At 36.1% G+C, this 27,931-nt stretch overlaps 1 protein-coding gene and 1 long non-coding RNA gene across 3 annotated transcripts in view; one reads left to right on the top strand and one right to left on the bottom strand.

Moving 5' to 3' along the window:
- Positions 1 to 27,931, bottom strand: part of KDM6A (lysine demethylase 6A) — a 213,940-nt gene that overhangs the window by 6,953 nt on the left and 179,056 nt on the right. For both annotated transcript variants that reach the window (NM_001197185.1, NM_001197186.1), the window contains 6 exons: positions 25,994 to 26,058; positions 25,844 to 25,918; positions 25,166 to 25,314; positions 18,435 to 18,549; positions 14,993 to 15,180; positions 14,051 to 14,192 (listed from right to left, as the gene is read on the bottom strand). In NM_001197185.1, the coding sequence (NP_001184114.1) occupies positions 14,051 to 14,192; positions 14,993 to 15,180; positions 18,435 to 18,549; positions 25,166 to 25,314; positions 25,844 to 25,918; positions 25,994 to 26,058 (734 nt within the window). The remainder of the gene's footprint in view (positions 1 to 14,050; positions 14,193 to 14,992; positions 15,181 to 18,434; positions 18,550 to 25,165; positions 25,315 to 25,843; positions 25,919 to 25,993; positions 26,059 to 27,931) is intronic.
- LOC111094869 lies at positions 19 to 27,843 on the top strand. The gene is made up of 3 exons (XR_005386259.1): positions 19 to 150; positions 7,339 to 7,421; positions 27,588 to 27,843. It is a non-coding gene; the product is annotated as an uncharacterized LOC111094869 (long non-coding RNA).

Raw genomic sequence — 27,931 nt, 5'->3', positions numbered from 1 at the left:
TAATTTTTAAGTGGCTGGGCTAGGGGTTTGTGAAAACAAAATTTTAAGCCTCCCCTCTCACTATCTCACACTATACTTTCTTCTTTCTGGTCTTCCTATCTTTTACCTGCCTGCTCTCCCTCATCTCTTTTGAAGAGGAGATTCTTGAAGGTTAGTCAGCACCATTTGTTTTTGGGTTTCAAACACAGAGCCTCGGTTCTGTGAGCCTTACTCCACTCTACTCAGCGAATGAACTTTTATGTCCAATGCTACTAATTACTTTGGCAGTTAGATTGTAGTTAATAACTTATGGCTTGTTTGGTAGTTTTATGCAGAAAAAGGCAATTAGTATATATGTTTTCCTACAAAAAAATAAAGGGTTAGAGCTAGGGTTATATTAAGAGTAAATACTAAGCCTTGAGTATGCTGCTTCTGGAATCAGCTCCAGAATTTTTATTTTGTGAGATACTGGAATCTTAAATCTTAAAAACCGTCAGCTCAACTAATGTGATCTGACAACGAATAACCAAATTGTGGTTTCCCCTTTGGAAAAATCCAAAGGGGATTTTTCTTTAACAGTAAAAATTTTTGTTTTCTCTTTTTCAAAAGGTAGCAGTTGGAACAGAAGGAGAATTGAGAGAGACACAGGCTCTTTTGGAGTCTATAGCAATGAGCAGATCCTACAGAAAGGGTGTGATTCAACCAAAGGGCAGGGAAAAATAAATAGAAAATAAAAACATCTGGGGAAAGGATGACTAGGGAAGATACAGATATACTATTCAAGACTTAACAGTCATCTGGTTCTGCTTTGGTTAATCTCAGGCCTTGATTTTATGCGTAGACAACATTTGAGTATACCAAAGAGCTAAAAAATAGGAGTCATTTCCTCTTCATTTTAGCTTAGCTGAGTTTTAATAAATTTACCTTATAGCAATTAAGAATGCAACTTGTTAAAAACAAAACAATAAATCACTAGCAAAAAATATAAAAATGTAGAAGACAGAAGATGCTATTTTTAATAAATACATTTTAGGAACAAAGTCAGAAATTATTTCAGGAGCTAGACAAGCAGAGAATTCTGTGACTTTTAAGGATAAGTCTGGTTTAAAGGCCCTGTGTTTAGTTGTTTGGATGAAAAACGACACCAAAAGGCAGGGGGTATTAAAGACAGCTTTGGCTTGAAGACAACCACAAGGGAGAGGCTGACTAAGGACATGCTGTATTTGAAGTTACACAGTAGAATCTAATCCACCCAAAGACCCATCTGCAAACATGGAACCACAAGAGGGATGGAATTTTAGTGAACAGCTTTACACAGGGCATAGAAGTGCAAATATACTTGAAATATCAGAATAAGAAAACTGGAGACAACAGATGGAAAAATGATCATGTACAATAATACAAATCAATACAATGGGCAAAAGATAAAGTATGCCATGAATGCTAAAAGGAAGGAGAGGCTCATCTTTAGTTGAGGAGAGATGGGAAATCACAGAAGTTTTCATAAAGAAGTTGTCAATTTAGATGTGAGCAAGAAGGGGAGGAGAGAGGAAGGCATTTTTCAAGCAGAGGGAATGCCAAAAACAAAGCTAGTATGGGGATCACTTAGGGAACAAACAACTGTTGCTACCAGATTTTAATTTTGGGATGGGGTTCCTGGGGCAGGAGAATAAAAGAATAAAGCCACAGTGATAGTACATTATGTCAAATTTAAGACAACACCAGGGACTACTCAGACATCCCCAGGGGCAGCTTGACTAAGTTTCCAAAGTTAGTTCCCAAATACCAGTGTGGAGGCAGATGAAACATGGGTTAACTTGATATAAGTCTTTATGGTAACAGTCTTAGCCACTAAGAAGTAGATGGTCTACAAACTACAGTACACCAAGAGGTGTCCTGCCCTGACCAATCTCTCTTACTGAAAGAGCCATACAGGAAAAGTGAGCCAATGTGTGAGCCCTTGAAACACACTTGCCACCTGTCACTCAAGGGTTTCATTCCCCTATGACAACAGTGAGTGTCTGAATGTCAGTAAGACATTTTATTTCATTTAAACCAAACACATGGCTGAAAATCAAGGTCTCAGTCAATGATAAAAATGAGTATCTCAAAAATTTTAAACTCTTGGATGGAAAAATCAAGCATGAAAGCAAATGTTAACCATGAAGATGCAGAGTTTTAGAATTTTTAGATTTTTTTTTTTATTCAGTGTTCTCACAAAACACTATATATTTAACCCAGTGATGTTTTAGAAGATGCAGTCCCAGGACAAGAGTATTAGGATCTACACTAACTATGGACTGGTCTTTGTGGCTATACCCTCTTATTCAATTATTAGGCCAACTGGATATTACCAAAGAGCTGGCGCATACCTCACTTATTCATATAAAAATGGGAATCAAAGAGAAAAGGGAGTTAATACTTTAACATATATTCAAAACCTCTCTCTGTGCTTGTGATAAAGTTTATATTATGTAGATAGGGTAGTAATCTAAAATATGGACCCAAAAAAAGGAAAAGAAAAATTTTATTAGCTTTAAGAAATCTAATCTAGTCTAGGATGTCAGGGACTTGCTTGATCAGAGGATTCATATAGGCCACTGTGAAAGAGATTCTCAGGGTTCTTCCCATAGAGCTCTGAATTTACTTGTTAGACTAGAAATCTTAGTCTCAGGTGATTTTTATGATCAGAGAAAGAAGAACCAGTGCAAACCTCTTCCTCTTACTTTTATAATGAAATTATAAACAATGTCTAAAATAATTTGTAGCATTATTCTTCAATGGACATCAATCAGTAAGATACCAACTTCATGAATCACATTTTTATGATAAAAGTCTTAAGAGACCACAGAAAGAAAACTGCAAGGGAGACAGATAAGAGCAGATTATAGAGCTAGATTGCTTAGGTTCAAATCCCAGCTCCACACATACTTCATATTCTCTGTGCCTGTTTCCTCACTGCAAAAAGATGCAACTAATACTGCTATTATGAGAATTACATGTGGTATATTAAAGTGCTTAGATTAGTGCCTGGAAGTTAGTGATCAATATTTAAAATTCAACATGTTAAATTCTTAAACTGTGTTAGAGTAATTACATGATTACTAAACTGAAGTTTTTAAATTTTTTAAAAAAGGTTTTATTTTATTTATTTATTTGAGAGAGAGAGAGAGAGAGAGAACATGTGCACAAGCAGGGGGAAGTGGCAGGCAGAGGGAGAGGGAGAAATAGGCTCCCCACCAGGCAGGGAGCCAACATGGGGCTCAATCCCAGGACCCTGAGATCACGACCTGAGCCGAAGGCAGATGGCTTAACTGACTGAGCCACTCAGGAGCCCCTAAACTGAAGTTTTTTAATTTGAAAAGAGTTGTGCAATGAGTGCCAACTAAAAGTGCAACAATTACACCAAAAAGAACATAAGACAGATTATTTAAAAGGTGCTTAGTCTAGATTCCATTAGGTCAGGATTTCTCAATCAAGGAATTATTGTTATTTTGGGCTGGATAATTGTCTGTTGAGAGAGGCTGTCCTGTGCATTACAGGATGCTTAGCAGTATCCCTAGCTTCTTCCCACAAGATATCCATAGCACCCCTCCCATTCAAATATTGATGCTGCCCTATGTCCTCTGAGGAAGGTGCCAGGAGGAGGCAAAACTACCCACCATTGAGAACCACTGCACTATGTCCATGAGTATTATACTTGAAAAACAGAAGGTGACTGAGATGACTATAACTGATATTAGTATTAATAATTATAACTACAGCCACCATTTACTGAGTGCTTACCCTATGCTAGGACCCATATAATACTTAACAAAAGTTATATTAGAAAGATACAATTATTATTCCCCTTTTTCAGAAAAGAAAACAAAGACCAATAAGTTTGATAGTTTGCCTACGGTCCCCCTCCTACCAATAAATGGAGCAGCTGAAATTTGAAGGCAGACTGGACTCCAAACAACTACACATAGTGCTGCCCTCTCTGTATTTCACAGAGATAATAAATAGTATAGAACCTAAGACTTAGGAAAATTACAAAGGAAAGGCAAATAATGAACATATAATGATTACCTATACACAAAAGGCACAAAGAAAAGTACATAAAGCATTAATATTGTGCATATAAAATGGTACATTTAAAAATATCTCTAAAAACAGTGCATTGTAAGTGGTCATAAGTATGACAAAATGATTTGACAGGAACTTATTAAGTTTGTGGGAAGTGGTTTTCAATGGACTTGATACTACAGAAATTTTAGAAAATATATTTTCAAGTACTGGCTTATAAGGTATTAGTATTTTTAGAACATATAATTACCTAGCAGATTGCAGGGAGGTTAATAAGAGAATGTATATTCTGAAAATTAACCTTCTGTTCCTTAGCATACTACCTGATATGCTCCTCCTAAATCGGAGATTTCCTAAGATTGAACTTTTCAGAGGAAAATAGGATCTTTGGCATTCTGTTTTTGACATGTGAAAATGTACTGAACTACTTACCCTCACAGCGATTAAAGCGGAACTAACAAAATAGGTGGTGAAGAAACCAGAGTTTCCGACGTATTAAAAACATACTATCATTACATTAACTTGCTAATAGCCCAACATGATTGCAACAGTTTATATCATATTTGTTGGACTTGGCCTTATCTGCTATTGAGATTAAACCATTCAACTGCATCTAAAGGAATCTATGTATTATGAAAGCCTATTATCTACAGGGAAATCTAATCAGAATCAACAGTCTCCAGAGCTCACTTGCTACACTATTATTTGATTCCTTTTCAAGGGTCCTATTAAAAGGAATACTTCAATGCTAAAACATAATGAAAATATGAGTCTTATGAAAGTGAAGCTAAGAAGAGCCTTAGCACTCCACTACTCCAAATGTAGGCCAAAGAAATGTACCTCAAATATTTGAAAATGGGAATCATGAATTTTCAAACAATGAGGTTTCTCTTAGCTCTCAATCGACTAGTTTAAATTAAAACCAAGAGTAAAAACTGTATACTATGATGAAGATGGATAATCAGCAGCAATAATCTCCCCACCCTCAATTTTAGGTTTTAAAGTATCTTCATTCACTTAAGACTTACCTATGACATAATTTAAACTGGAATAGGATAGGGGTTTACTAAAACTAAGTATGTTCAATAGTTCTCAAAAATGTACAACCCAAATGAAATTCTGAGAAAACAAATCCAGAATGTAGAACTCTTGTGTAACACAAAGGTCTGCCCCTCTTCAAAAAAAAAAAAAGAAAGAGAGAGAGAGAGAGAGAGAGAGAGAAAGGAAGGAAGGAAGGAAGGAAGGAAGGAAGGAAGGAAGGAAGGAAGGAAGGAAGGAAGGAAGGAAGGAAGGAAATCATGTAAAAAAATTTCAGAGACTAAAGACACAATGACTACATACTGAATACAATGTCAGCATAGGAGCTGGTAGGGCAGGGAGAGGTAAGAGCTATAAAAATACATTTCGGTGCAGTTGGGGAATTTCAAATGTAGATTGTATATTAGCTAATTCTTACATATGTTAAATAGTACTTTGGTTACATAAGAATATCCTTATTCTTAGATGCAGGTTGAAGCACTTGGGTCATGTCATAATGTTTGCAAATTACTTTTGCATATGACTCAGTCAAAAAACTGTGCATATGCATATGTGGAGACTGCTAAGTGAATGTGGCAAAAACTTATCTGTTGACTCTAGATGAGATTATACAGGCATTCACAGTACTAAACCTTTTTGGTAGATTTTTAAAATTACAAAATAAAAAGTTGGAGGAAAAAGTATAAACAAGTTTGGGAGTGGAGCATGCAGCAATGCATTACATGCAAATTTGATATATTTTAAAAGAGAGTAAGGTAGTATCAGAAAAACTGTCAACAGTTCAACGAGTTAAAGGAAAAGATCAATAATAGCCTTACATTTAAAGTCTTTCTCATTTCATTTCTTTGTGTGGGCACAGTTCTATTTTAAAAATAGCTAATGGTGGGAGCACTTGGGTGGCTCAGTGATTGAGCATCTGCCTTTGGCTCAGGTGGCGACCCTGGGACCCTGGGATAGAGTCCTGCATCAGGCTCCCAGCAAAGAGCCTGCTTGTCCCCCTGCCTATGTCTCTGCCTCTCTGTGTGTCTCACATGAATAAATAAATAAAATCTTAAAAAAAAAAAGCTAATGGTTCAGAAAACTTAACAGCTAACACCTTAGGAGGGCTACCTGTTAGTCAGCTGAAAGCTGTAACAAATGTGTATACCAGACTCCTTTTCTAAGCAATAGAGCCATATAGTCATCTGACTACTAACAGAGATCCCCACTAAAACATCACAGGAGGAATTAAAGTTCTGCATGTCTAGAGTCAACCAAGCTAGGAATCACTTCCCACACCTAACTCATTTCCTTTTTTCTTCCTTGACCCCTAGTTTTCATTAACAAGCACAAATGTCCCACTACCTACCCAAGGCAAAGCCTCGGCAGTACAGATTTCCCTCTCACCTCCACCACCCAACGATCACCAAGTATAGTCTATTTTACCCTCTAACCTTTGTCCCTCCTCCTCTTGTCTGAATTGCAGCAACTACTTTCTCATTTATTCTACCAGATATGTCCTCCATTTATTGCTTCATCTTGCTGCCAAGTGAGCTAATATGCAAATTTGATTATTAAAAAGATATAAAATTCTCTTTTTTAGAGAGAAAGAGAGAGCGTGTGGAAGGAGAGAGCAGAGGGGGAGAGAGAAAATCTTAAGCAGGCTCCACGTCCAGCAGAGTTGGACACAGGGCTCGATCTCACAACCCAGAGATCATCACCTGCGCTGGAATCAAGAGTTGAACACTTAACCAACTGAGCCACCCAGGGGCCCCTAAAAGATTTAAAATTCTAAAGGCTTCCCACTGGCAATTGCTGCCAGTGTGAAGTCTACCTGAAATTTTTAGCAATAGAAGTTTAAATCCATACTCTTCAGCTAATATGAACAAGTAGGGCTTAAACCTGAAAAAAAAACTTAAAAAGTTTCGTATAAAGGAGAAACTAAGTTCGCTTTAATATATGGGGTATGCGGGGAAAAGTTTATGTTTATTTAAGCACTTAAGGGAAATAAAAGAGAGTTTTTCACTAAGCTTCCATTAAAATTTTTCTAAGGAGTTAGGCTGTTAACTTTTCAAGTCAATTGAATGCATCATACAATGAAAGAAGTAATCAAGATAATGAATATTCTTTTGACTCATGCCAATGCAAGAGGTATTTGGAAAAACGTGAAGCAGACTATGAAGATTACTGTATTTTAGTAAAACAACTAGGATGTAGAAATTTAAAGAGATTATGATATGACTTACTCAGATAAAGTACTTTATGGTATTGCAGGACTCTGAAAGACCCAACATGAATTTGGAAAGTGCAAAGAAAATAAAAACAAGAGTAATGCTGACTTGTTGAAATAACTACAGGTAATTCATTCTCTAAATGATAATGAGGAATTAATAGGTTACAATAGAAGACCATTCTCCCATTATTAAGTCACTCGGTGCCAAAAAAAGTACACAGTCTATTACTTACTGCACTCCCACAAATTTTTCACAAATTCTGCACCAATTGCCTTGGTGTTGAAACTTGACCTGGGGCTTTTTATAGTTTTTGCTTATCTCATCAGGGTGACTGTTTTTGCAGAGAAATATTAATATGTTTGATTCCAGAATATTGCCACAGACCCTACTAGAAGACAAAATATATCATATATGCATTGTATTACCTTTCTAAACCCAAAGAATTCTGAATATCAAATCACATTTGGCCTAAGGTGTTTAGGATAAAGGACGATGGAGCTACAGTACTACTACTTCCGTGAGGCCCTTCTTTAATGTTTTCCCATCTGAGAAGTGCCTTCCTCTGTGCTCTCCCATTTTTTTAAACCTGTCTTCATGAGCAAAGATCACATATTTTAGTGCATTGACTATTTCCCCATTTATTATAAGCAGCTTAAGAAGTGATTAAATCCCCTTTTCTCAGCACAGTAACACAGCACAACTCCATTCACAATAAATATCAAACAAATATGAAAGCATGAAAAGAACTGGGTGAGTGAATAAGTGAGGGGATATAAAGGCACAAGGTAAATTTCGTTTACATTGTTTTTGATTAACACTTTAACTACAAAGATCCAAAAATTATGCATTGTTGATTCATGTATTTAGAATTACAAACAATAATTCAGGGAGGAAGTTAAGGAAGAGGACTATCTTTGTTTATCTTCTTAATTCCACTTCTTACACAGAGCTGGTAATTTTTTTTCTTTTAAAATAGTCTACAATTCACATGTCCAATGTATACTGAATTAATCCCTTACTGAAAGATAATTCAAACAAGGAGAAAAAAGGGGGAGGTGTAAAAATTGTAGTTCATATTAAAGATTTTTTTTTTAAGATTTTATTTATTTATTCTTGAGAGACAGAGAGAGAGAGAGAGGCAGAGACACAGGCAGAGGGAGAAGCAGGCTCCATGCTCCATGCAGGGAGCCCGACGTGGGACTTGATCCCGGGTCTCCAGGATCACGCCCTGGGCTGAAGGCGGTGCCGAACCGCTGTGCCACCGGGGCTGCCCTTAAAGATGTTTTAAAATACAAAAAAAGAGTAGCAAAGATAAATGGAAAGTTCAAGCACACATCTAGAGGCAGCAGTGGGAGAAATGGCTGACAAGGTAAGTGGGAGTCAGATTTGAGGTACAAATGGAGGATTTTAGGTCATCTCTATGCCCGAAGTGGGGCTCGAACTCACAACCCTGAGATTAAGAGTCATGTGCTCTACTGACTGAGCCAGGTTGAGCCACCCCAAATGGAGGATTTTAAAGAAAGTTTGCATTTGTGCCTTTGTATGTTTAGCTTAGTTGGTCACCAGTAACCTCAGCAAGAGAAGTAACGGGCATATTCAAGGTAGAAAGCCAAATTGCTATGTATGGTGGAAGGGACAGGAGATGAAGAAAAAGACTCAAGGCCAAGGAAAGAAATGTCAAGAGAGAACCGTTACTTAAGAATTAGCATAGCTCACAAGCCAGAACAAACCAATACCATTTCCTTTGTTGGCAGAATACTAGGTTTGAGGAACAAAGCAATGATGTGGGTATAATTTTACAGCACAATTGAGCTTGTAGAAAAAGATCCCCCTCTCTCTATTACTGCAACAATATATTCTTCATGCTGTCTTCTGACCTTTATTTGGTTCACTATTTGCTTTTTTTAAATAGACATATTCCTCTAAGTTCTGTCCCTAACTCCTCCCCTCTTCTTTCTCTCAAGGCAATCACAAACCGCTAGATAAAAGACCCCCTAGTCTGTCAGCTCTAACTTTGTTCTCTAGAGTTCTGTATTTCCTACAGCTTCTGCTAAATAGCTCTATCCAACTATTTTATCAGTTTCTCAAACTTGCCACCTCCCCAAAATGAAGTTCTGTGCCACAGATATATGCAAGTAGCTTTTGTACAAGACAGCTATGGGCATTTAATCTTGGCTCTAACCAACGGTGATCTTTGGATGCTGAGACGTAGACTCAGATAAATCTGGGAAGCACTTTTCTTAGTGCTCAGCTAAGTACCAAACTCAAATTATTATTTTTATTTACATATAGAGAGCTCATGAGTAGCGGTGGTGGTACAGATGGAGAGGAAGAGAGAGAATCTTAAGCAGGCTCCCCACTGAGCTCGGAGCCCAATATGAGGCTCGATCTCAGGAATCCAAGATCATGACCTGAGCTGAAATCAAGAGTCAGATACTTAACCAACTGATCCACCCATGCACCACCCCACAAACTCAATTTATTAACTAGCATTAATAAAACCATCTAGAACTCAGACTTGAAAACCCAAACTATCTTTGATTCATTCCTTTCTCTTATCATCCAAAAGCTTATTCTGTTTATTTAACTGCTAGAAAGAACTTTATGAAACCCAAATTAGATCATACTAGTTAAAAACCCATCAAAAGTTCTCTAACAGAATAGACTTAGGTTTGGCACACAATGCATGAATTGCCACTAAGAATTTTCACAAATGTATCTTATTCTACTACTCATCACACACATTGTCCTCAAGCCAGAATTTACCAGCACATAGCACAGTTGTATCATATATGTCTTTAAGATCATGCAAATACCCAGTAGGGAAGAAGTCAGGAGAGAGGAGTAAAGAGGTAGGTGCTGGGGACAGAATGAGAGCAGGGAAAAGAAAAGATGATCTGGAGTGAGTATACATTTACTGGTCCTCTAGGCAGTAGGAGATCCCCTGAGCCTCTCACAGAGTGAGAGGCTTAACATGCCGAGTATAATTGTAATCGTTAGTACAACAGGGCCTCTCTATATAAGCCAACTATTCTGCCTGATGCTCAAGTGAAGGAAAGGGATTTATTCCCCTGGAGGAAAATGTGACGGTGCTGGGCTGAAAGAGACATGGTACACATTACTTTGTGGATGAACTGAAGCATCTTCCTGATGGCACAAGAGTTTGGTCTTAAACTGGCCTTAGGTGTTATTCCTCTGTCCTCTGTCCTCTCCCTGCCTCCACAGCTTTACCTTTCACACAAATTACCTGCTTCCCAGAATACACAGACTTTTCTGATTCTATGGAGCTGGAAAGAATCCAGTGGAGATCTGTCAACGTATTTCTTCTAATCTTTCAATCTATCTATTTATATGCACTTTTACTTCGAGACAAGACCTATATCAGATACAGACAGATGAAGACACACATACCTTCTCAGTGCCTAGCCCAGAGCATTGTATACAGTCAGCAAATATTCATTAAATTAAAGAAAGTACAAATGAAAAAAAGGGAACAACGTTGGCTGGTGAAAAGTACATTTTTTAGTAATAGATGAATGACTATGTTTTAAGAGGAAAGTTTACAAAGCAAGGCTTAGGGGTGTGAATTTATAGTGAACATATTCAATCAGTGTGATGAAAAAGTACCTTGTTATCACATCTCATGACAACTCAAGCTGGGAGCAGAATTCTTAATATAATGAGGAACACAATAAAGATTCAAGTGACTGAACATTTTTTAGCACAGAGTAAAAATGGGAGTAAAATGAGTACGTAAGTCCATTTCGGTTAAACAAATAAGGTAGGTATGAGGAACAAATCAGTATCATGGGTGATTTTAAGTTGAAAAACATCCAAATTGTGTGCATCCCATTTCAACAAAACAACTTTATAAAAACAGATGAATATGAGTGTTAATGCTCAACAGTTCAAATGTTAAGAGGGATAATGATAAACTGGAAGGAATTTAGAAGGATGACAAGGATGATAGGGGTGGAAGGATGGAAAAGATGATAGAGGTGAGAGGTGTTTAAATTAATGAAGACCAGGTAGGAAGAAGAACAGAATAGGACAATGATCTTCCCTTGTTTCCTTTTTCCTTCTTACCACTCCCCCCCCCCCGACCATCCACCCTGCAAAGTATGAGCAAGTTCTGGGATCTTTAGCTCCACACAGACCCTAGTTTGATCCCTCTCTCTGCACCCATGGGTCAGTATCTGTCTAGGTTGGTCTGTCCCGTTGCAATTGCCTTCTAACTGTCCACCCACCCCCCCTTTCCAACCTTGCCCCTTGGAATCCATTCTCTACAAAGTAACCAGATTCATTTTCTTAAAGTTTAAATCAGAACCCATCTGTCTTCTGCTTACAATCCTCTAATGGTAACCTATAACACCCAGAACTAACATATAAACTGCTTACCATGTCCTAAAAGTCGATGCCCAATCTGGTTCTTGCTTATTACTTTGTGGAGCTTACTGCAACCCCCCTTTCTTTCTTTCATTCTGCTATATACTGGCTTTTCTGTCCTACAAACATGCCAAAGCCATTCAGGCCTGAAATGTTCTACTCCTAGGTCCTTGGTTGACACCATCTCAGTATTCAGGTCTAAGCACAAAACTCATTTTCTCAGACACTTGTCTTGACTACTGTAGAAAAAGCAGCACTCCCACCCCCACCACCCAAATATTATTCACTTTATCTTACTCATACCACTTGTTAGTCATTTATTCATCCATCTGGTGGTCCTCTCTGAATTGTTCCACTAGAACTTAAGTCCCCTGAGAGGAGGGCTTTTAATAAACACTGCAGAGTTGGTTCTCAAACACTTGTTGAATGGGATATATTCTACATAAATCCCAAACATATTTAGAGAATTAGGACCAAATGACAGGTAGATTTTAGGCCAATTTATAAAGAGCTTTCAAGAATTATAGTTAGGTAATGAGAACATTCAACAAGTTGCTGGATGGCCACAAATTATGGAGGCTAGAATGGATTACTACACTTAGAAGTTTTGACTAAATGACCTTAAAAATCCCTTCGAATTATAAAATTCTAGTCAATCTAAAATGTAATGAGTCACCTTCAATCTATATAACTATTACAGAAGTGGTGTCTATGCTGTACCACCCCTGTACCTTCAGGTGATCTGAATTAACCTCTAGTTTATGCCTATCTCAAACTTACTAAACCTTCAGTGACTTTAAATAATTTTTTTCCTCAAAAGTAACCCTGAACTTGCTCTTCAGAGCAAGGTACCACTGTCAGATATAATAAGATAAATGGAAAGAGAACCTTTCACACCCCACTACTAATTACATTTATAGAATATGGTACCCAAGTTCCAACTTTTTAAAAGGATTTGTACATCATGTGATGTAATGAGCACAGGGTATTAAATAAGACTGATGAATCACTGACCACTACCACTGAAACCAGTAATATACTATATGTTAATTAACTGAATTTAAATTTTTTTTAAAAAAAGGATTTCTACATTTGCTCTGATTTGGGTTTTGTTACCTCTCGTCTCCCCTGCTACTTTTGCCCACACACCAGATAAAATACTGCAACTGACAAAAGACAATATCGTTAGATTGTCCAGGTGTGTTATCTTGGCCACAGAATTTCTGTTTGAAGTTTTGGACTTAGGTCTGAAATCATTTTATTAAGATAGGACTACTTTCAAAAGACAGTATTTTGAAAACAACATATGCTGACCAAATATAGCTGCAGGAGAAATACTTAGTATAAGTACTACTTTAAGAAAGATGAAAACTTAAAAAAAAAAAAAAAAAAAGAAAGATGAAAACTTATTTTATCAGTAAATATAAAGCAGTGTATTCCAAACTGAGTTTTTAAGGAGATCAATTCTTTAAAAGATACTGGTCAAACAAATAAGTTTGGGAAATACATTATATAACCCTCCTCCTTCACCACTCATAAAACAAACCAATACTTATATAGTCTCTACAACATTTCACAAAAACTAACAAAATAAAGGACTTATAAAACTTTATCTAATCCATCATTTTCTGTATTTCTTTGACCAGAATCCTCCATCTTTTCAGGGTAGGTGCAGCAGTGGTAGAAGATAGTTTAGGGAAACACTGCTATATACTACTGTTAGAAAATATTACTTCTAAATATATTTAAAAAATAGCTAAGATAAAAGCTGACAATAAATGAGACGCTTACTGGGATATATATATTCAAATATATATATTCAAATAACTTGTATTAGATGTTTAAAATAGCTAAGATGGACGCTTACTGGGATATATATATTCAAATATATATATATATTCAAATAACTTGTATTAGATGTTTAAAATAGCTAAGATGGACGATTTCATTAAAACAATTAAAAAATTGCCCTGTTAGTTAAGTCCCTATATTAAATGCGAATTTATCTGTACCAGCAATTATTTTGTGTTGCCATTCTCTCCCCCTGATACTAAGGGCAGTCTTTCAATATTTAAACTCAAATCTGCCTAGGAATCAGGTGGCTCAGAGGGTAGTGGGGAAGCACAGGTCTGTGATTCTACTGGTTTAGAATCATGTGTGTCTTCATTCCTGTTTGTTTCATAATGTACAGATTATTTGGAAGGGAAAAATACTTTTAACGTGTGGATTCTCGAATTACATTTTATTAGACTTCTGGACCATTTTGTTGTGATGTCAGCATAATTCTATTGGTGAGGGGGAAGTACTAAATAATTAACACTCCCCCAAAAAAAGGAGGGACTACAGCAGTTTTAGAAAGCACTTACTTAATCATTTCAAAAAGCTTTGGATCTGAGACCTTGATATTTCGTGCCATATTCCAGGAAAGATGAACCATGGGTACTATTGACTTCACACTTTGCAATTTGTTCCATTCGTACCGTTCCACTGCCAATTTATACTGGCAGGCTAGGAAAAAAAAAACAGTTATAAAGCAACCCAAAGTACCAAAAGATATGAAGTTACCATTATCACCTTCTCAGATGATATCAATATCAATTCTGAAAACTTCAAAACATTACAAAAATAATTTTTGTTTGATAACTATGGCAATAATAATAGTAGTGAACACATAAAGAGTGCTTACTAGAACTATATGCCAGGCATTGTGCTGAGCTATTTTTATATATTATCTCATTTAATTTTTATTATTACCTTATTAATTTTATTATTCCCATTATACAGATGAAGAAATTGAGGCCCAGAGAGGTTATATAACTTGCCCAAAGTTGCAAGAGCCAGGTCCTGGTCCTAATCCAGGTCTTTCTGGCTCCAAAGGCCATATTCTTAATCTGAATTATCAACTGCCTGAAGGCAGGCATAATTCAAACAGATTTTGACATAATAGGGCTATTCATACGACATACCAGATAAAAGAAAAATTTGAAAGAATGAATAACCACACTACTTTGCCTTCTCCCATAAAGGGTTTCCTTTATAAAACAAAACCAAGCACTCTAAGAATTATTAAAAGTATATATTCCTTGTATATAAAGATATAAATTTGTTATTTGCTGAGATCCATGGTCTTGGATTTCTACCTATTAACCTCAATTTAATTTCTTGTACCACAAATTAAAATTTTATTCAAGGAGACACAACTCTTCTTCCAGTTTCTATTGAGTTACATTCCAAGAAAAAAAAAAAAAACTATCAGTGACAATCCTTTATAAATTGAACTTTTTTTTTTAGCATATTCTTTAAAATACCTGTAAGTGGACCAACATTCCAAGCAATGTTGTTGCACCAGCCAATAGCCTGAACCCAATGAACAGTGCCTGCATTTATCCAGACCAAATCTCCAGGTCGCTGAATAAACCTATACACTGGAACATTTGCTTCATAAAGATCTTCAAGGTTGGGCCACCAAGAACCCATTAGGAAATTCAAATTATTTCTGAAATAAGAAAAAATAATGCAAATGGATCATATACTTTAATAAGGCTTTATAATAAGAATGGAAAACAAGGTCAAAACTTATTAGAACATGCTCATTCACACTGCATCCAAACTTACTTTCTTGTGCAATAAAAACTACTATATGTAAAGTGAGTGAAATTAATTATAGTTAAGTACTGAATAACTTATTCAAAGATCGATCAGTATTACTACCTTCAATTGATTTTTCAAAGTCCAAATGAAATCCAAAGCTCCTTTTAAATAACACTTATATGCATTAACTTTTAATTTCATTTCACTAAAGGCTCTTTAAGCCCTTCTTCCTTGAGTACCAAGAAATCTCTAACAGGTAAATGGAAGGTGGAGTTGACATCAAGTCACCTAAGTCCACACTATGGCAGCTATGAAGTGTTAGGAACTTTGGTTTCTGAGGCAAAGTGGAAAACAGAATGGTCTCTGCTGCTGTTTTGAATTCTAAGCAGGAAACGGGTACAGGATGTCAGTCTCGAGAGTTCTGATGACTAGTTAAAACTATGCAGCTGAAAACAGCTTCATAAAAAACAATCATACACATGTGCAAATAACCATCATCACTGCCACCATCACCCATGTACTTTGGAAACATTCTATAGATCTTATTAGTAAGCTTTTACTTTAAAATCTGGCTTCTTACTCTACTTCATCATGATACAATATAAAATACTTCTTAAACTCCACAGCAACTTTTCCTATAAGAGATGTTCATAAAATTCAGTTAGCTACATTTTGGTGAAGGAAGAACTTGCAGAATGGAAATGTTCCTCTCCTTAAGATCTAAGAAATAGTCTTTATTTCTGTCCTGTGCCAAAGGATACAATAAAGTGTACCCTGAAATTACTCTCATCAGTTTAAATTTAATTTTTTTATCTAGATCAAGGGCTGGCAATCTATGGCCCATGGGCCAAATCTAGCCTGCCTATTTTTGTAAATAAAGATTTTATTAGAACATAGCCTGCCCATTCATTTATATATTATTATATATGATTGCTTATGTACTTCAGTGACACAGATGTGAAAGAGACTATACAACCTGCAAAGCCTAAGATATTTATTATCTGGCCCTTTATGGAAAAATTTCATCAACCTCTGATATAGATGGAATCTCTGGCTCAACTTTTTTCCCTAAAAAACTGCAAGGCTAGAAGACTGCCAATGGTAACCTGGCAGTCTTCTAGCCTTGGTAAGGGTATGAGCTTATTTTCTGTGATAAGGCTCAGTAGATACAGTCCAGAAAAACTTCCCTATGAAGCAAAATACGGTTACAAACACAAACCCTATCCCTACTTCACCCATGTATTGCCATCATAAAATTGGAGAAAACTTTCTCTCCAAAAGCAAGCAATCAAGTAAGCAAGACCACCAAATAATCAACTAAATTAAAAAAAAAGTTAACTCAAAAAAGTTACCCATTCTTTTTATCATATATTCAAGTGAATGGTTATTTCAAGACAGATATTGTTTAAAGTCCTAACAAAAACTACAGACACGATCAGTATCAGTCAGTATCAAAAGCAACATTCCTTATGTGAAACAAAATTACATTGAAATGCTGAAGTAGCAAGTGCTTTTCTGTAGCTTAAATTTACCTAACCTTTCATACTAACTTTGGTATTTTTATTATCCCTAAATTCATACTTTTTAGACATCATCTGCCTCTTCTAATTATCTTTGTTCCCAGGCTACTTCCCCATTTAGACAGGAAAAAAAAAACTAAATCCCAAAGATAGCCAATCTCTACTCAGAAATAATGAACAAGGATCAGTGTACTATAGCTGTAATAATATACTACTATCTCAAAGTACAAGACATAAAAATCTTTCTGTAGCACAGTGGAGATTGCCTACATGACACTGCTCTTTCTCTGCTACTACCAGACTGCTGATCCATGAAAGTAAGAACAGATTAAGGTAGATCAGGTTATTCCATCAGAGCATTTGAAACTTTATAATTTCATATCTTTGGCTTTCTTATAATGAAAAGAAATCTGTGTGTTAAATAGTAAAAACAATAAAAGGTAATTATTTTTTGTTTGTATATAAGGAAATTTTGGATTAATGTGGGGGTTTTTTGGTAACTATATTTACACTTGTTACCAAACCAGGACATTTACAGCCAAGATTGAAAAAATTCTAAGTAAGTGGAATATGTGTATAATCTGTTTTCAGGGCCTCTCATAATATAAATGTTTCTGGTGGTTCCCCCTTTACCTTCTTGGGGTGGGGAGAATAACACCAAATACATGTATAATTTATGTTTTTAACCATAATTTTCCAATGTTATTACTAGCTAAAAATATCAGGTGCTTATTACATAATGGAGTGCTTTCAAAAAAAAAAAAAGCAGAGAAAGTTTCCATTTAGACAAATAATTAAGTTTAAACCAATGAAAAGGGATCCCTGGGTGGCGCAGCGGTTTGGCGCCTGCCTTTGGCCCAGGGCGCGATCCTGGAGACCCGGGATCGAATCCCATGTCGGGCTCCCGGTGCATGGAGCCTGCTTCTCCCTCTGCCTGTGTCTCTGCCTCTCTCTCTCTATGACTATCATAAATAAATTAAAAAAAAAAATTTAAACCAATGAAAATAATTCTGAGGTACCCTTTAATACAAGGTAAAGAAAAAGGCTATGTCTAGGACATTAAGGAAAGGAATACTTCTACTAGGTGAGTTCCCTCAATTATAGAAAACAAAATCTGAAGCAGTTGCCTAGATTTTGTAGAATTCTTTTATAGGAATAGTTGCCAATGTAGTTTTAAAAAGAATTTATATCATGGTGATAGAGCAAAAAGCAGTATGTTCAAACTTGAGTTATTAACCTATGAAGCTGCTCAATTATAGAATTCCTTCTATAACCATCCACTTTTAAAAACCATTTATAGTAAAATCATTTTTCATGAAATATAGATCTCCCACATGAGCAAGTATTTATGCATCAATTGTTCAATTAACCTAATAAACAACTCAACCTTCCTATTTTCTAAATTCAAGACTGTTAGTACTGCATGGAGTGGTTTTGAGGCATCTTTCTCAAGTATTCTCAGCAATGCAAAGGAATAGGTTTGGAATCAAATCAATTTAAATGAATTTTTTGCTGAATGGTAAGTGGTAATATAAAAACTGGTAATATACATTAGGATATCCAGCTTATGGTAAACTGTCCTTTACAAGGATTGTTTTTGAATAATTACATTTAAAGAAAATTTAGTTTGGAAACCTACTTTTCACAGAAGTCATTCAGAACACCCCAGTAACCTTCAGGGACAACAAACCATTCACAGTCACCTGGACCAATATTTATATTAACCGAACAGAAGTTGTTATTTTCTTGATGACCTGAAATGAGAAAAGAAAAATAGTAATCAGCATACTGTAAGTTCTATAGAAAATGTTCGGAAATGTTCAACACAGGATGTTCTGGTGGTATTCAGCCGTTTGTCATTAGTTCTGTGTCTAGTTCTAGAGCAGAGTTTGGTCAGCTCCTAACTTACTGCAGCAGGTAGTCTACACCATGAGTAAAAGATGACGTTCCAGAGCCAGGCTTCTAAGCTTATGTGAACCTGGGCAAGCTGCTAAACCTTTCTACCTCAGTCTCCTTATATAGAAGATTAGATAATAACAACTCCCATAAATCAGTGGGTTGTGTGAAGATCCATGAAATAATGACTGCTTTGAATACTCCCAAATCCATGGTAAATAATAAGTATTAGCTATTATTGATATCATTACCACTTCTTTGTGAACTAATCCCATTTCTCATGCACTGTATTGGGACATCAGTAAAGAGGCAAGAAGTCTGGTTTTCAAATGTAGCTGTGGTAGTATTGTCAACAAAAATGATGGAGCAGGGAACTCTGGAGAACTCTTCGGAAACACTAAAAAAAAATAAATAAACCTAGTAAAAACTGCCAGAGGCAACCTTACCAAAACTCTGGGCAATAGTCAAAGGTTTATAGCAAGTGAATGCTTGACCAGAATGAACTTAGAACATAGTAGGAGACTTTCACATCACTTTAACTTACCTTATCCCCAACCACATCACTAGTGTGGCAGTGGACAATATGGTAGTCTTGTGTTCCTAGTGTGAGTGTCCCTGGTTCCGGAGGGAGCAGAGTGGGTCTTTTTCCCAAAGAATTATGTTTTTGTTTCGACCTGACTGGAGTTTCTCCAAAAGCTTCACTCTATTTAGGGCAAGTGGTTCAGTGAAGAAGGTTTCCCCCAAACACTGAAAGACCAATGAAGAAGCTGATGCTCCCAGCGGCAAAAACAAAGAGTTGGGGCAAACAACAGACACACCAAAGGCCTGGAAAGAAGAGCTGGGGAGTGAGATTTGGGGAGAGAATAAGGACTTTGAAAAGTTTCCGTGAATACTAGAGAATTTAGAAAGCCACATGCATACCCAGAGCAGGGCAAATGCTCAGAAAAATTTTAACTTCTTGCTAATCTTTAGGCTCAGTGCAAGCAAGGTGGTAAAGGCTAAAAGTACAATTGCAAGCAGCATGCCTCAGTGTAGGAGTGACTCAAAACAGAGGCCATCTGCAAAGGCCTGGAGAATTATTTTTTCTTTTCTTTCTGTTCATTTTTTCTATTCTTTTCTTTTTTTGGCACAAAGCATTGAAGGAAATCTCTGTCAAGTCACTGGCTAACTGCTGAGATAATAGAACAGAGATTTCAGTATCCACACATGCAAAAGGATATAGTCTTTGTGAAAATACTGTGGACAAAATCACTAAACAGACAACTGTAGCCTGCAACAAGCAAGAACAAACCCTGGAGAGGGAGAATCTGATATTTATAACTGCCACATGATAACATTCAAAATATCAAAATATTAGCACTGTACTAGGCTGAAGGAATAGAGGCTTCAGGGACACGTCTGACAGAAAATAGTCTTTTTTTAGGGAGGGTAACTCTCGGTCTGTTGTTACAAAAAATTATAAGGCTTGCAAATAAACAAGAATGTACAGCTCAGTCACAGGAAAAAAAGGAAGAAATAATTTTAAAAAACTATTCCTCCAAAAGCACAGCCATTGGACTTAATACCCAAACACTTTAAATCAACTGTCTTAAATATACTTTAAGACCTAAAAGAAATCATAAATAAGAACCACAGGGAACAAGGAGAATGATGTCTCAACAGAGATCAATAATAAAGTGACAGAATTATAATAAATAAAATTTTGAAGCTGAAAAGTGTAACTGAAATTAAAAATTCACTAGTGGGTTTCAAACAGCAGATTTGAGCAGGGTAAATCAAGAATCCACAAACTTGTAGATAGGTCAAATGAAACTAACCATTCTGAGAAGAAAGAAAATAGAATGAAGAAAAGTCAACAGAGCCTAAGGGACCATCAAATGCACTAACATATGCATTGTGGGAGTCCCAGAAGAAAAGGAGAAGGGACAGGAAGAATATATGAAGAAATTATGTTCAAAAACTTCCCAAATTTGACAGAAGATATTTATCTATACATTGAAGAAGCTAGAAACTCCAAAGTAGGAAAAACTCAAAGAAAAAAAATTGAGAATTCCATACCTAGCAAAACTATTCTTCAAAAATAAAGAAGAAATTAAAGACATTCTCTGATAAATAAAAGCTGAAGGAGTTTGTCACTAGCCAATCTGCCATATAAGAAAATGTTAGAGGCTGAATTTTCAGGCTGAATTGAAAACAGTTGACTGTAATTCACAGCCCTATGATGAAGAGGAAAGAACTAGAGTAAGGTTTAAACATAAGTTGGAAGATTCATACTTTCCAATTTTGAAACTTACCTCAAAGCTACAGCAATCAAAACCAGTGTGGTAACGGCATACAGATGTAAATCAAGGAAAGAGCATCAAGATTTCAGAAATGAATCCATACATCTGTGGTTAACTGATTTTCAACAATGGTGCCAAGACACTCCTATAGAGGAAAGAATAGTCTTTCCAACAAATAGTGTTGGGACAACTGGACAGTCATATGTAAAAGCATAATGTGGACCCTAAGCTCATATAAAACCACATGTAAAAATTAACAATATGGACCAAACATCTAAATACAAGAGCTAGAACTATAAAACTCTAAGAAGAAAAATAGGGGTAAAACTTTACAACCTTGGATTCAGCAGTGGTTTCTTAAAATGAGACAGAAAGCACAAGCCACCAAACAAAAAAAAGATAAACTGAACTTCAACAAAATTAAAAACTTTTGTGCATCAAAGAACACTATCAAGAGAATGAAATAACAACTTAGAGGACAGGAGGAATATCTGCAAATCATATATCTGATAAGGGGTTAAAATGCAAAATATAACTCTTACTACTCAATAGCAAAAGGACAAAGACTGAATTAAAAAATGGGCAAAGGACTTGAACGGACATTTTTTCAAAGTGGATAATACAAATGGCCAGCAACCACATGAAAATCCAAACCACGAAGAAAAACAACTCCACATCCACTGGGTTGACCATAATAAGAAAGAACCAGAAATTAATCAGTGTTGGTGAGAATGTGGAAAAATTGGAACTTTCACATATTGCTGGCATGAATGTAAAATGGTACAGCTACTGTGGCAAACAGTTTGGCAGCTCCTCAAAACATTAAACACAGAATCACCATATGACCCAGCAATTTGAATCCTAGGTATAGAACCAAAAGAACTGGAAAGAGGGATTCAGACAGATAACTTGCAACTGAATGTTCACAGAAACACTATTCACAACAGCTAAAAAGTGGAATCACCCCAAATGTCCGTCAACTGATGAACAGATAAAATGTTCTAAAGCTACACAATGGAATATTTGGCCATAAAAAGGACTGAACCATTAATATGATACAGATAAACCTCAAAAACATGCTAAGTGAAAAAAGCCAGACAGAAAAGAGAATACAGGATTCCATTTATATGAAACATCCAAAACAGGGAATTCTACAAAGTCAGAAAGCAGACTACTGGTTGCTAGGGGTGGAAGGAAGGGGGAATGGAAAGTTAATGCTTAATGAGTACAAGGTTTCCTTTCGGACAGATGAAAATCTCTTGGAACTACATCGACGTGATGGCTATACAGCACAGTGAATATACACTAAATGAAACTGAACTGCAAAAAAAAAAAAAAAAAGAAAAAGAAACTGAACTGCACACTTTAAAAGGATTAGTTTTGTTGTGTGATTTTTACCTCAATAAAGAAAAATATAGCTGCTCTCCCCACACCATGTGTTTTTTACATATGATAATACAATATGAATATGGTACTCTTAAGACTTACAAACTATCTCTTACTATGGGTAGATGGTTGGAATTGCCCATGGTGTGGATTCCAAAATAAAATTTAGCACTAATTATCATTAGAGATGCTGAAATCTCACCATAAAATTCAAACCGTTTTGGGGGTAGAAGCTGAGACCATCTCTAGTTTAGAACATACATGACTGATCATAAAGTCCACGAAACAGGTAACACTTACATTTACCTATGTAACTCCAGGAACAAAGTGTTTGCCCCATAAAAAAGTATTCAAAGTAATTTTCAAAAAATTGAACTGAACTAATTATATTATCCATTTCTTCTAAGACTAAGTTGTCTAATACGTTAACCACTTGAAATGGGGTTTAAATGAACTGAGATGTGCAGAAACTATAAAGTACACACTGGATTTCAAAGAGTTAATATGAAAAAAAAAACTTGAAAAATCCCTTAACATTGATTACATGTTGAAATAAGATTTGGATATATCAGATTAAAATTATTTTCACTTATTTTGTTTTACACTGATATGACTACCATACAATTTTAAATCATATATATGACTTGCATTATATTTCTGTTAGACAGCACTACCCTAAAGTGAATTCCTCAGAGACTTCTTCAATGTTCCACAGGATACTTCTGAAAAACTAATGCCTTATATATAAACCAACAAAAAACCTAAAATAGCTCAGACACAAGTGACAAGAGGTAATCTACCAAGTTTGCTTTTCCCAATTTGTAATGAAAAACTGTATTCCTTTGAGTTGAGGATATTATTTACATAAAATAATTCAAACTGGAGAAGCTTTCAACTGAAATGAATCTTAATTTTTTTTTTTTTTTTTTTTTTTTTATGATAGTCACAGAGAGAGAGAGAGAGAGAGAGAGGGAGGCAGAGACACAGGCAGAGGGAGAAGCAGGCTCCATGCACCGGGAGCCTGATGTGGGATTCGATCCCGGGCCTCCAGGATTGCGCCCTGGGCCAAAGGCAGGCGCCAAACCGCTGCGCCACCCAGGGATCCCTGAAATGAATCTTAAAAGAACCAATCCAATACTACATACATAAGAAAAACAAACTCTTGGGGTGCCTGGGTGGTGCAGTCGGTTAAACATCGATCCCTAGTTTTGGTCAGGTCCTGATCTCAGGGTTGTGAGATCAAGCCTCATGTTGGGCTCCATGCTCCTTGCAGTCTGCTTGAGATTCTGTCTCTCTCTCCCTCTGACCCTCCTGCTGGTGCTCTCTCTAAAATAAATAAATCTTAAAACAAAACAACTCTAGAGAGTTCAAAAACTTGCCTAGTATTTACATCCGTATCTAAATGGCAAAGTGGGGAGCATATAGCTCTTCTGCCTTTTATTCCAGAACGGTTTCCACTTTACCCAACTATGGATAAAATATCACAGAATTGGGCTTCCAATGGCCCAAGGATAAAAACTACTACAACCTAATGGCTCTAATCCTGGCTGTACAATAGAATCCTCTGGGAAACTTTTTTTTTGTTTTTTAATACTGTGCCTAGATCCCAATCTCCAGAGATTAATCAACTATTTATTTCTAAGAGATTCTAATGAGCAGTCAGGACTTGGAATCCACTGGCCTACATTACCCAGAAGCAAGCAAAAGCCTATTTTTTTTTTAAAATTTTTATTTATTTATGATAGTCACAGAGAGAGAGAGAGAGGCAGAGACACAGGCAGAGGGAGAAGCAGGCTCCATGCACCGGAAGCCCGACGTGGGATTCGATCCCGGGTCTCCAGGATCGTGCCCTGGGCCAAAGGCAGGCGCCAAACCGCTGCGCCACCCAGGGATCCCAGAAGCCTATTTTGAAACAACTTTGTAGTTATAATTCAATAAGCAGGTGACAAAGAAGAAAGCAATCTGGTTTTCAAACCATGGCTGCTTCAAGTAGCAAACAGAAACATTTGATGATGATATATATGGAGCCTATAGGCATTGGTAAATAAGTGAACTTGTTATCACCAGTATCTGCCCTATCGTTAAATATTTTGAACATCACTCCAGAATTTCATGTCAATCCAAGGAAACCCAAAGAAGGTGGTATATATTAGTGTTGGACAGAATTTTAAGTTTAAAACCAATGTAATTCATTTTAAAGATGAAGAAAAAGACCCAGAGAAGGAAATGTGACTTGCCAAATGTGACAAACACAGTTGGTAGAAAGTCCAGATACCAGGAGGCCTCTAGTAATGTCTCCACATCAAGTGCTTTGTGTGAACTGTATATTGCAACCCAATTAGAGGATTACAACTTTGACTTCCTTATTTAAATGAAATAGAATGGAACTAAGAAATATATTATTCTATGAAACTGTTCTTATATACACGTGTGTGCAAAAAAGGCATAGAATATAATTCCTAGTGAGACTATGGCGGGGGGAAAAATAAGTTTAAAGAAAACTATATCCTATCACTCTGCAGGAGATGGGATCAGCAACAGTTTGTAAGCCACAAGGACTTTCCCAGGAGTGTTCCAATGACCCCTTTCAAGATTAAATTGCTATTGTTTCAGGACTATTCTATTAAAAAAAGAGAATATAAAGAGGAAAAATCTTAATAATACAAGTAAAAACCTTATAATAGGAGTAATCCTTTCAGTTTCATTCATTATAAATGAAAAGAATATGGTCCTCTTTTGCATGTTTCACATTTTGATTAATTCTGTTTTTCAACTGTAGAAGATAACGTTAGTTCATACAAGTTACCTGGTGTTCTGCTTCCTGGAACTTTCATGTACAGTTGAACTGTGTTCATGCCCAGTATGGTATGACCAACGTGGCTTAGAAGATTTCCTGCTGATACGACACGCACAAAAGCAGGAAGTTTAGTCAGCTCATGTAGCTGCAACTTCCATCTGCAATAAAATAACAGATCAGGAGTGAAATCTTGCCACAAATAATTGTAGAAGTTAGCCATTTCTTCAAAAACTTTGTGTCCCAATCAGAAAAACAATGAAATCTATAAATATTATACTTCTGCACAGGAAAAAATGCAATAGTTAATTTTTTCAATTTTTCCGAAGAAAACTTCCTAACGGAAAGCATAAAAATTATTGAGTTTAAAAACAAAAAATACTGAGTAAATGAAAAACCGGACTTATAATTCTGTTTTATAAAATTATTATACATTAATCATAAAATGTAACTTTATGATTGTGTACTTAGCCTATAGTCAGGGTCGTGAAGAAAACCTGTACAAGAGTTTTAAGTTAAAGAAAATCAATTCATTGTAAAACCTAGCAAAAATAATTTATCTAAAACTTGTGTATCAACTTAGAAAAATGACAGGGAAGGAAAGAGAGGAGGAAATTGTAGACAATTCTCCATCTTTGTAGAGGAAACCTCTTTGCATCAGTTCACAGAAATACTACTATAAAGACTTACTTTTTGTCATCAGACAGGTCAATGTTGGTCCCAAACTTTATGGTTTTAAAGGGTCCTTTCCTCCTCCTCCCAGAACTTTAAAAAAGAGATACAATATTAGAAACATGCCTTTTAAAGAGAAATACTAAGTGGATATTAAAAATGACTTACTTATCTGAAGATGTAGATTCACTATCTGAATGGTCTTTATGGTGACTTCTTTTCTCATTTTCTTCCTGTAGATTAAGCCAAACACATTCTAGCTTAGTATCCCACAACCAGCTATCCTTTCCATCATGCAACTGCAAAGTTCATACCTAGATTGCTGGTATTATCTATGCTTGGAAACTAAGTATCTATAGGCTTCTTTCACATGAAAATTTCTTCAAAGACCACACATTAAATAAAAAACCAAGAAAAGTCAATGCTCACCACTCACTGGCAGGGTATCCAACCTCCTTAGTCACAAAGTTATCTTCCTTCTTAGTAACATTCTTCTATTAAGGGAAAAACTTATAGATTCTCATTCTTGCTCCATTTTTAAGAAGAGAGAATTTTTTTTTTAATTGAAAGGCCTAAGAAGTATCCATCTTGATTACAAAATTTCTAAACTAGTAGAGGCGTGTGCATGTGTATGTAGCTATATATGTATAAGGGTAGAAGGTAAGATGTTCTCTATTCTTGATTATGGACAATTGTCCATAAGAGAAGAAGTCTTCCCTGGGTTAAATCTCTTCTTCCACAATGAATTATACACGAATGGTAATACACTTAGAATATAAGTAAGGAAAATAAGTGCTGCATAAACATAGGTGCTTTTCAACGCAAAGATTATGATTATTTTACAATTTGGGGGCCACAGACACAGTATCTCTTATACTGTCCTACTATTTGTGTGCCTCCACAGCACACATAATGGCATCTTTTCTTTGGTTATGTATCCTGTACCATATAAATACTCTGCCCCTTACGATCTTTGCTTTAAAACTCCTCCTTCTGGGACACCTGGGTGGCTCAGCAGTTGAGCATCTGCCTTTGGCTCAGGGTGTGATCCCGGGATCCGGGATTGAGTCTCACATCAGGCTCCCTGCATGGAACCTGCTTCTCCCTCTGCCTGTGTCTCTGCCTCTCTCTCTCTCTCATAAATAAAATCTTAAAAAAAATAAAACTCCTCCTCCAAATTTTCCTTTGGTGGTCCCTGAACCTTGATTATTTATCCTACTCTGAAAATAATACTACCTCACAGTTGAAGTATCTCAAAAGTTTGAACTACAGATTTATTCGGACAATGAATTCATTGCAACTCATTAAAGCTGCAAGACAATTCTGATTAGAGGAATTTCTTTGTAGGATATAGGGAATGGTAGTAAGAAAGAAATACAAATCTACAATTCGTAGTTACAAATGTTGCCTTCACTGAAAATGTGAACTCAGGGCAGAATTTTAAACAGATAAGCAAATCTAATGAATTACAAATTAAAGACTTCCAGGCACATATCAAGTTTCAGCTGTAGGATATGTACAAAACAACTTAGTAATATAGACAAGTATTTGAATAATACATTTAATAAACCCATTTTTTGGTGGATATTTTATGTTCACTTTGTGGGAGAATTCACAAAGTTCTCATTATAATGCTAAAGGATTTTAGTTATGATTCACTGCTGAAATGCCTGAGTCTTTTAATAATAATCCTCTGGTTATTTTATCCATTTTGTTTTTAAATTTTCCATATATTTTGAAATGATTTATGCCTCTCTTTCAGTTTTCTCTTTCAGATTGAGGCCAGTAAGAGCAACACTAATGCTTCCTGGAGGAGTTATCTACCAGATAATACTAACCTAGTAGAGGAGAAAAATGGGAAAGCACAAAACTAGGAATTTTGCAAGCATAAAGCAACTTTGAGACTTACTTTATTCTCTGTTATCAGTGGCTCTCAGTCAGAGGCAATTTTACCCTCCCAAGGGATATTTGGCATGTCTGGAGACCATTTTAACTATTACAACTGGGGTAGAAGGTAAGGGGTGTGCTCTAGGTGTAGAAAGAAGTCAGGGATGCTACCAAACATGCTACAATACACTGGACAACTTCCCACAACAAAGTATTATC

This window comes from Canis lupus, chromosome X (assembly GCF_011100685.1).
Source record: "Canis lupus familiaris isolate Mischka breed German Shepherd chromosome X, alternate assembly UU_Cfam_GSD_1.0, whole genome shotgun sequence".
Classification (NCBI taxonomy): Eukaryota; Metazoa; Chordata; class Mammalia; order Carnivora; family Canidae; genus Canis; species Canis lupus.
Note: the sequence above shows the minus strand (reverse complement) of the source record. Positions and strands in the feature narration are given on the sequence as shown.